Source organism: Phoxinus phoxinus (assembly GCF_949152265.1).
Source record: "Phoxinus phoxinus genome assembly, chromosome: 13".
Classification (NCBI taxonomy): domain Eukaryota; kingdom Metazoa; phylum Chordata; class Actinopteri; order Cypriniformes; family Leuciscidae; genus Phoxinus; species Phoxinus phoxinus.
The window spans coordinates 143,807-157,500 of NC_136888.1; the positions used below are offsets into that span (position 1 = coordinate 143,807).

The 13,694-nt window shown below is 47.6% G+C and overlaps 1 protein-coding gene across 3 annotated transcripts in view; it reads left to right on the forward strand.

Annotated features, from left to right (window-relative positions):
- unc79 (unc-79 homolog, NALCN channel complex subunit) overlaps positions 1-13,694 on the forward strand; it is a 139,285-nt gene that overhangs the window by 109,450 nt on the left and 16,141 nt on the right. For all 3 annotated transcript variants that reach the window (XM_079633157.1, XM_079633158.1, XM_079633159.1), the window contains 8 exons: positions 40-152; positions 231-316; positions 2,112-2,285; positions 7,140-7,208; positions 7,310-7,420; positions 7,727-7,831; positions 8,845-8,922; positions 9,059-9,148. In XM_079633157.1, coding sequence (XP_079489283.1) covers positions 40-152; positions 231-316; positions 2,112-2,285; positions 7,140-7,208; positions 7,310-7,420; positions 7,727-7,831; positions 8,845-8,922; positions 9,059-9,148 — 826 coding nt within the window. The remainder of the gene's footprint in view (positions 1-39; positions 153-230; positions 317-2,111; positions 2,286-7,139; positions 7,209-7,309; positions 7,421-7,726; positions 7,832-8,844; positions 8,923-9,058; positions 9,149-13,694) is intronic.

The window sequence follows — 13,694 nt, forward strand, 5'->3', positions numbered from 1 at the left end:
TGTGTGTGTGTGTGTGTGTGTGTGTGTGTGTGTGCGCAGCATGCTGATTCCCGGGAACGTTGCTGGTGTGGCCAAGCAGTTCCTGCGCTGCGTCCTCCATCAGCTCGCACCCAACGGCATCCTACCACAGCTCTTCCAGAGCAACATTAAAGGTCTGAGACAAAGCTCACACACACACACACACACACACACAGACTCAAGCTCAGTGGCACTGCTATCTCTGGTTTCAGACGGAAGCTTCCTGCGGACACTGGCCATGGCTCTGGTGGATTTCAATGAGCTGAGCTCTGTGGCCGCGCTGAGCCAGTTGCTGGAGGTGCGTCACACATACAACACACACACACACACACACACACACACACACACACAAACGTCTGCTCACTCACATAACTCACGTCTTCCAGCAGAGGACAGTCTTGAAAGCTAAGCCTTCTTACTTTCCTTTGTAACAGAGAGTCATGTTTTCCACAATTAGAGCTTAATTTCCAGAACATTCATCACAACCAGTGTTGGGCAGTAACGCGTTACTGTAATCCCATTACTTTTTTCAAGTAACGAGTAAAGTAAGGGATTACAATTGCAAAAACAGTAATTAGATTACTGTTACTTTCCCGTAAGGAGGCAGCGTTACTGCGTTACTGTGATTTTGTTTCGTTAGACTGTCTCGTGAGTCGTGGCTTAATTTGAGCCGGAACAAGCCCGACGTTGGATACGGAACCTTTTTATTGGATCCGGCACCTCCTATGTCACTATGGAAAATTAATCGCCTAAATAAAATAAAAAAATACTATTTGTGTAGCCTAGTGTTCAATGTTGTTATCGATAGAGCTGCGCGAATGGGGTATTATTTATTTAATCCGCAACCGCATCACAAAACTCATCATCCGTAAATGCTGATGCGAGCCGCGAGAAAGCCCTTGTCTGTTCTAGAAAGGATGCAGCAAAGATATTTAATGCTAATGTATGAGACATCGGCCTACGCTGAGTTTCATTCATTTATGAGGTGCGCGCTCTAGTTAACAATGAAAGTGAAAGTGAACGCGGCGCTCCGGCTCCTCCATGTCACGGTTATTCTGCTATATTTGCCTTGTATTTGTTAAATACATGCAAATGGTTGATGAAACATTTATTAAAATAAGATACAAAAATAATTGAATTTATACAAAACGAAATTAACTTTAAAGAAAGGCTTTTAACAATGCATGAATGCAAGTGAACGTGGCGCGCTACCGCCTCAATGCACGGTTATTATATTGTCTGCTATATTTGCTTTTTATTTATTAAATACATGCAATTGGTTGATGCAATATTTATTAAAATTAAGATACAATTTATACAAAACGAAATTCACTTTAAAGAAAGGCTTTCTACAAAGGAAAACTCCATGAAATGGTAAAAACATGTCTGACGATTTACAAAAACAAAACTAATCTGCTCTTTAATGTTAAAAGACGTAACTGTTAATAATTTGGAATACAGTCATGAGAGACTTTCATTTTAATTAGTTTAGTGCTGTATTTTATTTGAATCTAATCGAATAGAGGATTTTACAAAAAAATATTAGCATTTTATATGCTGGAATATGCAGAAATATAAGTTAACAGAAAAAGGACTTCGTGTATTTCGTTAAAATATGGTGGACTCTGCAGAAATTGGTTAAATGTTCAACATTTTTCTTCAAGTCTGAGACTGTTGCATTTAATTTAATTTTTGGTTGATGCAATGTGCATAAAGTTAAAATATTGAATATAAATTTGATTCAATTTTAGATGATGGAATATGCAGAAAGAATATAATTAGGCTGAAAGGTCTGCTTTTATAGCATTTTCAGGTCGTGCATCATGTTTTTGAAGTAAAGTAACTAGTAAAGTAACTAGTAAAGTAACTAATTACTTTTGAAAATAAGTAATCAGTAAAGTAACTGGATTACTTTCTTGGAGAAGTAATCAGTAATCAGTAACTAATTACTATTTCCAAGTAACTTGACCAACACTGATCACAACCTTCATTATTAAGACTCTCTGCTTTACACTAATAGTATGTGCATGAGCTGTATATGGTTGTATTATGGTTGTATTGTGGCTTCTGGGTAACTGCTGGTGTCGTCCTAGGGTCTGAACAATAAGAAGTCTCTGCCAGCAGGCGGCGCTATCCTGCACTGTCTGGACAACATCGCCACCTTCATGGAGACTCTTCCCATGGACTCGCCCAGCAACCTGTGGACCACCATCTGCAACCAGTTCCAGACCTTCCTGGCCAAACTGCCCGCCGTGCTGCCGCTCAAGGTGCGCTTCAGTCTCTCTCCGTGGTGTATATGATCAGAGTTTCTCTCTGTGGTGTATATTAGTGTTGTCAAAAATATTGATATTTCGATAAATATCGATACTGAAATATCTGAACGGTACCAATACTAATTTTTCCGAAGTATCGATTCTAGCCGAGCGGTCACTTTCACTTCTCCCCAAAGGCGCGTTGACAAACACCACACGTGACGCACTCGTCTCATTCGCTCTGGTTAAATAGCAAAAGTGAAGTGAATGGAAAGATGGCGAGGGCGGCGCCCCCGCGACCGGCTTTGGTTGATAGATAAAGAACACCGCGAGCGGGCATGTCGGAGAATAGCGCGGACAAGCGTAAAAACACATGTCGCATGTCGGAGTCGGAGAATAGCGTGGACACGCGCTACACACCGTGAGCGGGCATGTCGGAGAATAGCGTGGACACGCGCTTCACACTGCGAGCGGGCATGTCGGAGTCGGAGAATAGCGTGGACACGCGCTACACACTGCGAGCGGGCATGTCGGAGTCGGAGAATAGCGTGGACACGCGCTACACACTGCGAGCGGGCATGTCGGAGTCGGAGAATAGCATGGACACACGCTTCACACCACGAGCGGGCATGTCGGAGTCGGAGAACAGTGCAGACACGCGCTTCACACTGCGAGCGGGCATGTCGGAGTCGGAGAATAGCGCAGACACGTGCTTCACACCACGAGCGGGCATGTCGGAGTCGGAGAACAGTGCAGACACGCGCTTCACACTGCGAGCGGGCATGTCGGAGTCGGAGAATAGCGCAGACACGTGCTTCACACTGCGAGCGGGCATGTCGGAGTCGGAGAATAGCGCAGACACGTGCTTCACACTGCGAGCGGGCTGCGGGCACCCAAAAGATTGTTTGACAATCAATAATCCCTCACATCACTCATTTTTTAAAATTATTTTATAGGTGAAAACAGACTTAAGGAACAGGCTCCAGGGGTACCATTTAGCAAGCATAGGCTACGCTCAGCATCAGGGGTGTTTGTTGTTTGGACAGACCTTTCCCCACTGCTAAAAAAATCCTAAAGGAAACACTAACTCTTCTCATTTTAACTTTTCTGAAACATTAACCAAGATGGCCTAGTATTGTTGTTGATATGAGTGTTGTCTCGTTTTTTCACGGTAATTCTTAAAGTTAACATAATCTGACTGAGGAATCTTAGACAAGTAAATATTTTAACTGTGGTCAAATGTAAATTAACTTGAGCCTATTTAACTTTATTCAGAAAATTATTATTTAATTCTGCAATTTGCCTTCATTAGCGATTATCGTCAATTTGATTACACAGATATTAATTAAACTAAACAGCTAGACAATGGCATCTCTGAATTCACTAATGAAATGCCTTTAACTGAAAATGTAATGTTTAATCTTATTATTATACATTACTGACACTCTATCCTCCAATTTGATACTGTTAAGTGTTTTTTTGTTACAGTAGGCTATATTTTAATCTTTGATAACAGTAGGTTATACAAATACAACGGGTCATGTTAGCCCTGGTCCAATTAAAAAATATTAACAGATAGAACTCAGGACATTTTTGTTCATGTAAAATATACCTCATTGTCATGTTCTAGACTTGTTATATTTAGCTTTAAATAAAAAAAATACCCCCTTAATATTGTGGCAGTTTTTTTCTCTGTGGTATCGAATATCTATATTTTTCAAGAGTCTCTCTCTGTGGTGTATATGATCAGAGTCTCTCTGTGGTGTATATGATCAGAGTCTCTCTGTGGTGTATATGATCAGAGTCTCTCTCTGTGGTGTATATGATCAGAGTCTCTCTCTGTGGTGTATATGATCAGAGTCTCTCTCTCTGTGGTGTATATGATCAGAGTCTCTCTGTGGTGTATATGATCAGAGTCTCTCTCTGTGGTGTATATGATCAGAGTCTCTCTGTGGTGTATATGATCAGAGTCTCTCTCTGTGGTGTATATGATCAGAGTCTCTCTCTGTGGTGTATATGATCAGAGTCTCTCTCTGTGGTGTATATGATCAGAGTCTCTCTGTGGTGTATATGATCAGAGTCTCTCTCTGTGGTGTATATGATCAGAGTCTCTCTGTGGTGTATATGATCAGAGTCTCTCTGTGGTGTATATGATCAGAGTCTCTCTCTGTGGTGTATATGATCAGAGTCTCTCTCTGTGGTGTATATGATCAGAGTCTCTCTGTGGTGTATATGATCAGAGTCTCTCTGTGGTGTATATGATCAGAGTCTCTCTCTGTGGTGTATATGATCAGAGTCTCTCTCCGTGGTGTATATGATCAGAATCTCTCTGTGGTGTATATGATCAGAGTCTCTCTGTGGTGTATATGATCAGAGTCTCTCTCCGTGGTGTATATGATCAGAGTCTCTCTCTGTGGTGTATATGATCAGAGTCTCTCTGTGGTGTATATGATCAGAGTCTCTCTGTGGTGTATATGATCAGAGTCTCTCTCTGTGGTGTATATGATCAGAGTCTCTCTGTGGTGTATATGATCAGAGTATCTCTGTGGTGTATATGATCAGAGTCTCTCTGTGGTGTATATGATCAGAGTCTCTCTCTGTGGTGAATATGATCAGAGTCTCTCTGTGGTGTATATGATCAGAGTCTTTCTGTGGTGTATATGATCAGAGTCTCTCTGTGGTGTATATGATCAGAGTCTCTCTCTGTGGTGTATATGATCAGAGTCTCTCTCTGTGGTGTATATGATCAGAGTCTCTCTGTGGTGTATATGATCAGAGTCTCTCTCTGTGGTGTATATGATCAGAGTCTCTCTGTGGTGTATATGATCAGAGTCTCTCTCTGTGGTGTATATGATCAGAGTCTCTCTGTGGTGTATATGATCAGAGTCTCTCTCTGTGGTGTATATGATCAGAGTTTCTCTCTGTGGTGTATATGATCAGAGTCTCTCTCTGTGGTGTATATGATCAGAGTCTCTCTGTGGTGTATATGATCAGAGTCTCTCTCTGTGGTGAATATGATCAGAGTCTCTCTGTGGTGTATATGATCAGAGTCTTTCTGTGGTGTATATGATCAGAGTCTCTCTGTGGTGTATATGATCAGAGTCTCTCTCTGTGGTGTATATGATCAGAGTCTCTCTCTGTGGTGTAAATGATCAGAGTCTCTCTCTGTGGTGTATATGATCAGAGTCTCTCTCTGTGGTGTATATGATCAGAGTCTCTCTGTGGTGTATATGATCAGAGTCTCTCTCTGTGGTGTATATGATCAGAGTCTCTCTGTGGTGTATATGATCAGAGTCTCTCTCTGTGGTGTATATGATCAGAGTCTCTCTGTGGTGTATATGATCAGAGTCTCTCTGTGGTGTATATGATCAGAGTCTCTCTGTGGTGTATATGATCAGAGTCTCTCTGTGGTGTAAATGATCAGAGTCTCTCTCTGTGGTGTATATGATCAGAGTCTCTCTGTGGTGTATATGATCAGAGTCTCTCTGTGGTGTATATGATCAGAGTCTCTCTGTGGTGTATATGATCAGAGTCTCTCTGTGGTGTATATGATCAGAGTCTCTCTCTGTGGTGTATATGATCAGAGTCTCTCTGTGGTGTATATGACCAGAGTCTCTCTCTGTGGTGTATATGATCAGAGTCTCTCTCTGTGGTGTATATGATCAGAGTCTCTCTGTGGTGTATATGATCAGAGTCTCTCTCTGTGGTGTATATGATCAGAGTCTCTCTGTGGTGTATATGATCAGAGTCTCTCTCTGTGGTGAATATGATCAGAGTCTCTCTGTGGTGTATATGATCAGAGTCTTTCTGTGGTGTATATGATCAGAGTCTCTCTGTGGTGTATATGATCAGAGTCTCTCTCTGTGGTGTATATGATCAGAGTCTCTCTCTGTGGTGTAAATGATCAGAGTCTCTCTCTGTGGTGTATATGATCAGAGTCTCTCTCTGTGGTGTATATGATCAGAGTCTCTCTGTGGTGTATATGATCAGAGTCTCTCTCTGTGGTGTATATGATCAGAGTCTCTCTGTGGTGTATATGATCAGAGTCTCTCTCTGTGGTGTATATGATCAGAGTCTCTCTGTGGTGTATATGATCAGAGTCTCTCTGTGGTGTATATGATCAGAGTCTCTCTGTGGTGTATATGATCAGAGTCTCTCTGTGGTGTAAATGATCAGAGTCTCTCTCTGTGGTGTATATGATCAGAGTCTCTCTGTGGTGTATATGATCAGAGTCTCTCTGTGGTGTATATGATCAGAGTCTCTCTGTGGTGTATATGATCAGAGTCTCTCTGTGGTGTATATGATCAGAGTCTCTCTCTGTGGTGTATATGATCAGAGTCTCTCTGTGGTGTATATGATCAGAGTCTCTCTCTGTGGTGTATATGATCAGAGTCTCTCTCTGTGGTGTATATGATCAGAGTCTTTCTGTGGTGTATATGATCAGAGTCTCTCTCTGTGGTGTATATGATCAGAGTCTTTCTGTGGTGTATATGATCAGAGTCTCTCTCTGTGGTGTATATGATCAGAGTCTCTCTCTGTGGTGTATATGATCAGAGTCTCTCTCTGTGGTGTATATGATCAGAGTCTCTCTGTGGTGTATATGATCAGAGTCTCTCTCTGTGGTGTATATGATCAGAGTCTCTCTCTGTGGTGTATATGATCAGAGTCTCTCTCTGTGGTGTATATGATCAGAGTCTCTCTCTGTGGTGTATATGATCAGAGTCTCTCTGTGGTGTATATGATCAGAGTCTCTCTCTGTGGTGTATATGATCAGAGTCTCTCTGTGGTGTATATGATCAGAGTCTCTCTCTGTGGTGTAAATGATCAGAGTCTCTAATGCTCATGGTTTCTCTCCTCTCCTTTATGAAGTGTCCGCTGGACTCAAGCCTGAGGATCATCATCTGTTTGTTGAAGATTCCCGTCACTAACGCAACAAGAGTAAGCTCCTACATTTCTGTGGCTCTGTGTAGTTTAAGGTTCCCCTCGGAGGAACCGAAAGTGTGTGTTAAATCTCACTGCTTCTCCGTGTCGTCCTGCAGAGTCTGCTGGAGCCCTTCTCCAAACTGCTGAGTTTCGTTCTCCAGTACGGCGTGTTCAGCCTCTCGTATCTCGTAGAGATCTGTGGTTTATGCTACAAAAACTTCAGCAAGGTGAACAAGCCTTTATTTGTCAGTGTTTATTCCACCAGAGAATCTGATGTCCGCTAGCATGATTTCATGCCCTACACAGATTTTACAATTGCATGTTACACCAATGCTACAATTATCTATCATACATTTGTTAACAAACATTACTTCAATGAGCTCATTGTTTCTGCCTTAAATTATTACATTGTTTAAATTAATACATTTTTAGCTGTGTATGTGTATATACATTTTTGAAAACATAACCAAGACAGTTTCCTCTGATAGATCACTCTAAACTGTTATGTGGACTCTTCCTCCCGTGTGATGCAGGAAAGAGACAAGTTCTACATGTCGCGTATCGTGGTTCTGGAGCTGCTTCAGGCTCTGAAGTTCAAGTCCTCTATTCCCGATACGAACCTGCTGCTGCTGGTGCAGGTACAGCCTCATTCACTGCAGTCACTGTCATACACAGGGCCCTATTTTAACCATCTCTGCGCATGGTCTAAAGCGCAGGCGTACGTTCACTTAGGGCGTCCGTATCCACTTTTGCTAGTTTAACGATGGGAAAAATGGTTGGCGCTCCCGGCGCTGGTCTAAAAGAGTCGTCTCTATTCTCGTAATGAGTGATGGGAGTGTTTTGGGATTTACGTGTGAGAGGGTTAAACCAATCAGAGTCTCCCATTCCCTTTAAATGTCAGTTGCGCTCACGCCATGGCGGATTCGCTATTTACACGACGGAATTTGATAGTGGAAAGAACACGTCTCCGGAGCGAGAACAGATCTGCTCGTGCGCAAGGTAAAAGTGCGCAAGCAGAACATCTACGGGACAAGCCGGATTCCTCCATATCTTTATGTACACAATAATAATATTTTACATTGTAATCGTTTTAGTTTTTTATATTTGGCATGTTTGTGTGCTGCTGTGCGTCCCTGTGTGTTTAATAAGCCTATAGGCGCACATTACATAAAAATATTGCGACATTGACTTTAGAGCAGGTTCAGTTGGTCAACGGCTCAGTCTATTTCTGTTGCCTCAAAATAGCAACGGTCCAACAATGCGCCTGAACACACACCTGGTTCTCAGACCAGCATGGGCACAAATGCATTTACAAGTTTAAACAACGTGGCGCAGGACGTGAAAATGATAACTGTGTCGGGCTGAAACTAGCAAAAGACACTTGCGTCGCGCTTGGCGCTGCATTGCGCGGGTGTAAGATAGGGCCCACAGTGTTCATGCCTTGCCTTGCCTTGCCTTGCCTTGCCTTGCCTTGCATATCTAGTTTTCTGTTGCTAGCACTACTAATATGACAGATGCACATATTATGTCCAAAAACACTGTTTTTTAAAGATGAGTGTTTGGTTTGGTGTCACATGCTGGTGTGTGAACATCTGTGAACAGCTCATGAGATCAGTGTGTGAGAGTCAGTAATGTCCTCTGCTGTCCTCAGTTTGTGTGTTCAGACATCGGGACGAGGCTGGCTGAGTCCACCATCCTCCAGAAGCACATGATCACCGCTCTGCCCGGGGTGAGCCTCATCGTGTGTGTGAGTGTGTGTGTGTGTGTGTGTGAGTGTGTGAGTGTGTGTGTGTGTGTGTGTGTGTGTGTGTGTGTGTGTGTGTGTGTGTGTGTGTGTGTGGTACTGACGGATGTCTGTCCCGCAGTGTACGACCGCGGCCATGGAGTGTTTGAGGCAGTATCTGAGCGAGCTGCTGGACTTCATCGCAGACATGCACACGCTGACTAAACTGAAGGTACTCCTCTACACAAGTAATGGACTGAATCATGATGTAACTCATAAAGCAGCTTAACATCGTGAATGTGTGTGATGTGCGTTTGCAGCTTCAGTGAGAAGTGAATTCAGTTCAAACATAGCACTATGCCTCCGCTTTCTCTCGTCAGTCACCTGAGGAATGTCCGTTTACACACAGTCATCATGTAAGATGGTCATCCCCAAATCCAGAAAAGTTGAGGCATTTTGTAAAATCCAATAAAATCAAGAATCTGTGATTTGTTAATTCTCTTTAACCTTTATTTAACTGACAGAAGTGCAAAGAAATTAGGCTTGTTGGACTTGACGGTGCTGCACAGTCCGACCGGTCAAAGTCCCTGACTTTGATGGCATACACCGATCGGTCTGTGCAGCGCCGGTTCACGTCCAACAAGCCTATTATTTTCAAAGTTTTCACTGACCAACTGTCATGTGCCAATTCATGTTTGGAGCTTCAGTTTGTGTTTTGATTGGTTCCTCTTTTCCTTTGTTCTTTTCCCGCCACTCTTTTGTTTCTATGGTTACTATCACTATGAGTTCATTTGTCCCAGCTGTGTATGATTAATTATCTTGTTTCTGTTTGCTATTTAGGATGCACCCCTTAAGTCTTTATCCAATCTGTGTTGCGTTTATGTGTGTCTTCCTGCCTGTCAGCTTGTTCCAGAGAACTATTATAAAAGTTTGAGTGTGTATCTATAATCTGAGTCTGTTCCTGAGGAAACCACAGTGTGACTGAAGATCGGACCAACCCAAATGGATGAACGGGTAATGTTCATCTCCGTGGCTCAGGAGAGCCACAGCCTTTTAGAGTTTTCGAGGGAGTTCCTCCAGCTTGCCATCACCAGCTCCCTCGATAACAACACCCTGAGGACCCTGTTCCAGACCGGGGACTTTACAGCACCCCATTAACCTCCCAGACACCACAGGGCTGGGCTGGAGGGAAACCTTGATTCTGTGTCTGGAGAGCGTTGGGTCCATTCCAGAGTCTCGTCCCGTCATGATCGCCGCCACGCCAGAGCCTTCTGCCAAAATAGTTGTCGCTTCTGAGCCTTCAGCTAAGAGTCAGCTGAAGGCTCAGAATGTCCATGTCCATGTCCATGTCCCTGTCCCTGTCCCTGTCCATGTCCATGTCCCTCTCCCTCTCCCTCTCCCTCTCCCTCTCCCTCTCCCTCTCCCTCTCCCTCTCCCTCTCCCTGTCCCTGTCCCTGTCCATGTCCCTGTCCCTGTCCCTGTCCCTGTCCTTGTCCATGTCCCTGTCCATCTCCCTCTCCCTCTCCCTCTCCCTCTCCCTCTCCCTCTCCCTCTCCCTCTCCCTCTCCATGTCCATGTCCATATCCCTGTCCATGTCCCTCTCCCTGTCCATGTCCCTGTCCCTGTCCCTGTCCCTGTCCCTGTCCCTGTCCCTGTCCTTGTCCATGTCCCTGTCCCTGTCCATGTCCCTCTCCCTCTCCCTCTCCCTCTCCCTCTCCCTCTCCCTCTCCCTCTCCATGTCCATATCCATATCCCTGTCCCTGTCCATGTCCCTGTCCCTGTCCATGTCCCTCTTCCTCTCCCTGTCCTCCCAGAGCCTTCTGCCAAAATAGTTGTCGCTTCTGAGCCTTCAGCTAAGAGTCAGCTGAAGGCTCAGAATGTCCATGTCCCTGTCCATGTCCCTGTCCCTGTCCCTGTCCATGTCCATGTCCCTGTCCATGTCCATGTCCATGTCCATGTCCCTGTCCCTCTCCCTCTCCCTGTCCATGTCCCTCTCCCTCTCCCTCTCCCTGTCCCTGTCCATGTCCCTCTCCCTCTCCCTGTCCATGTCCCTGTCCCTGTCCCTGTCCATGTCCCTGTCCCTGTCCCTGTCCATGTCCATGTCCATGTCCATGTCCATGTCCCTGTCCCTGTCCCTGTCCATGTCCATGTCCATATCCCTGTCCATGTCCCTCTCCCTCTCCCTCTCCCTGTCCATGTCCCTGTCCCTGTCCATGTCCTTGTCCCTGTCCATGTCCATGTCCCTCTCCATGTCCATGTCCATATCCCTGTCCCTGTCCATCTCCCTCTCCCTCTCCCTCTCCCTCTCCCTGTCCCTGTCCCTGTCCCTGTCCCTGTCCCTGTCACTCTCCCTCTCCCTCTCCCTCTCCCTCTCCCTGTCCCTGTCCATGTCCCTCTCCCTCTCCATGTCCCTCTCCCTGTCCCTGTCCCTCTCCTACTCCCTGTCCATGTCCCTGTCCATGTCCCTCTCCCTGTTCCTGTCCCTGTCCCTCTCCCTGTCCATGTCCCTCTTCCTCTCCCTCTCCCTCTCCCTCTTCCTCTCCCTCTCCCTGTCCCTGTCCCTCTCCCTCTCCCTCTCCCTCTCCCTCTCCCTGTCCATGTCCCTTCCTCTCCCTCTCCCTGTTCCTGTCCCTGTCCATGTCCCTCTTCCTCTCCCTCTCCCTGTCCCTGTCCCTCTCCCTCTTCCTCTCCCTCTCCCTCTCCCTCTCCCTCTCCCTGTCCCTGTCCCTCTCCCTCTCCCTCTCCCTCTTCCTCTCCCTGTCCCTGTCCCTGTCACTCTCCCTCTCCCTCTCCCTCTCCCTGTCCCTGTCCATGTCCCTCTCCCTCTCCATGTCCCTCTCCCTGTCCCTCTCCCTCTCCTACTCCCTGTCCATGTCCCTGTCCATGTCCCTCTCCCTGTTCCTGTCCCTGTCCCTCTTCCTCTCCCTGTCCATGTCCCTCTTCCTCTCCCTCTCCCTGTCCCTCTTCCTCTCCCTCTCCCTGTCCCTGTCCCTCTCCCTCTCCCTCTCCCTCTCCCTCTCCCTCTCCCTCTCCCTGTCCATGTCCCTTCCTCTCCCTCTCCCTGTTCCTGTCCCTGTCCATGTCCCTCTTCCTCTCCCTCTCCCTCTTCCTCTCCCTCTCCCTCTCCCTCTCCCTCTCCCTCTCCCTGTCCCTGTCCCTCTCCCTCTCCCTCTTCCTCTCCCTCTCCCTCTCCCTGTCCCTGTCCCTGTCCCTCTCCCTGTCCCTGTTCCTGTCCCTGTCCCGCCCCCTGTCCCTGTCCCTGTCCCTCTCCCTCTCCCTCTCCCTCTCCCTCTCCCTCTTCCTCTTCCTCTTCCTCTCCCTCTCCCTGTCCCTGTCCCTGTCCCTGTCCCTGTCCCTGTTCCTGTCCCGCCCCCTGTCCCTGTCCCTGTCCCTGTCCCTGTCCCTCTCCCTCTCCCTCTCCCTGTCCCTCTCCCTCTCCCTCTCCCTGTCCCTGTTCCTGTCCCGCCCCCTGTCCCTGTCCCTGTCCCTGTCCATGTCCCTCTCCCTCTCCCTGTCCCTCTTCCTCTCCCTCTCCCTCTCCCTCTCCCTCTCCCTGTCCCTCTCCCTCTCCCTCTCCCTCTCCCTGTCCATGTCCATGTCCCTCTTCCTCTCCCTCTCCCTGTCCCTCTTCCTCTCCCTCTCCCTGTCCCTGTCCCTCTCCCTCTCCCTCTCCATGTCCATGTCCATGTCCATGTCCCTGTCCCTGTCCCTGTCCATGTCCCTGTCCCTGTCCATGTCCATGTCCATGTCCATGTCCCTGTCCCTGTCCCTGTCCATGTCCCTGTCCCTGTCCATGTCCATGTCCCTGTCCCTGTCCATGTCCATGTCCATGTCCATGTCCCTGCCCCTCTCCCTCTCCCTCTTCCTCTCCCTCTCCCTGTCCCTCTTCCTCTCCCTCTCCCTGTCCCTGTCCCTCTCCCTCTCCCTCTCCATGTCCATGTCCATGTCCATGTCCATGTCCATGTCCATGTCCATGTCCATGTCCCTGTCCCTGTCCCTGTCCATGTCCCTGTCCCTGTCCATGTCCATGTCCATGTCCATGTCCATGTCCCTGTCCCTGTCCATGTCCATGTCCATGTCCATGTCCATGTCCATGTCCCTGTCCCTGTCCCTGTCCATGTCCCTGTCCCTGTCCATGTCCATGTCCATGTCCATGTCCATGTCCCTGTCCCTGTCCATGTCCATGTCCATGTCCATGTCCATCTCCCTCTCCCTCTCCCTGTCCCTGCCCCTCTCCCTCTCCCTCTCCCTCTCCCTGTCCCTGTCCCTGTCCCTGTCCCTGCCCCTCTCCCTCTCCCTCTCCCTGTCCCTCTCCCTGTCCCTCTCCCTGTCCCTCTCCCTGTCCCTCTCCCTCTCCCTCTCCCTCTCCCTCTCCCTGTCCCTCTCCCTGTCCCTCTCCCTCTCCCTCTCCCTCTCCCTGTCCCTCTCCCTGTCCCTCTCCCTGTCCCTCTCCCTGTCCCTCTCCCTGTCCCTCTCCCTCTCCCTCTCCCTCTCCCTCTCCCTGTCCCTCTCCCTGTCCCTCTCCCTGTCCCTCTCCCTGTCCCTCTCCCTGTCCCTCTCCCTGTCCCTCTCCCTATCCCTCTCCCTCTCCCTCTCCCTCTCCCTCTCCCTCTCCCTGTCCCTGTCCATGTTCCTGTCCCCATCCAGAGTCCAGAGGAATTAGACTTAATAGATTTCGATACTGAAATACCCTGTTTTCTTCCATATGTTTTATCTGTCAGCTCCAAACTCCTACCCAGCCTCCCTCTCCCACCTCCTCCCACCATCATCATCTCTTC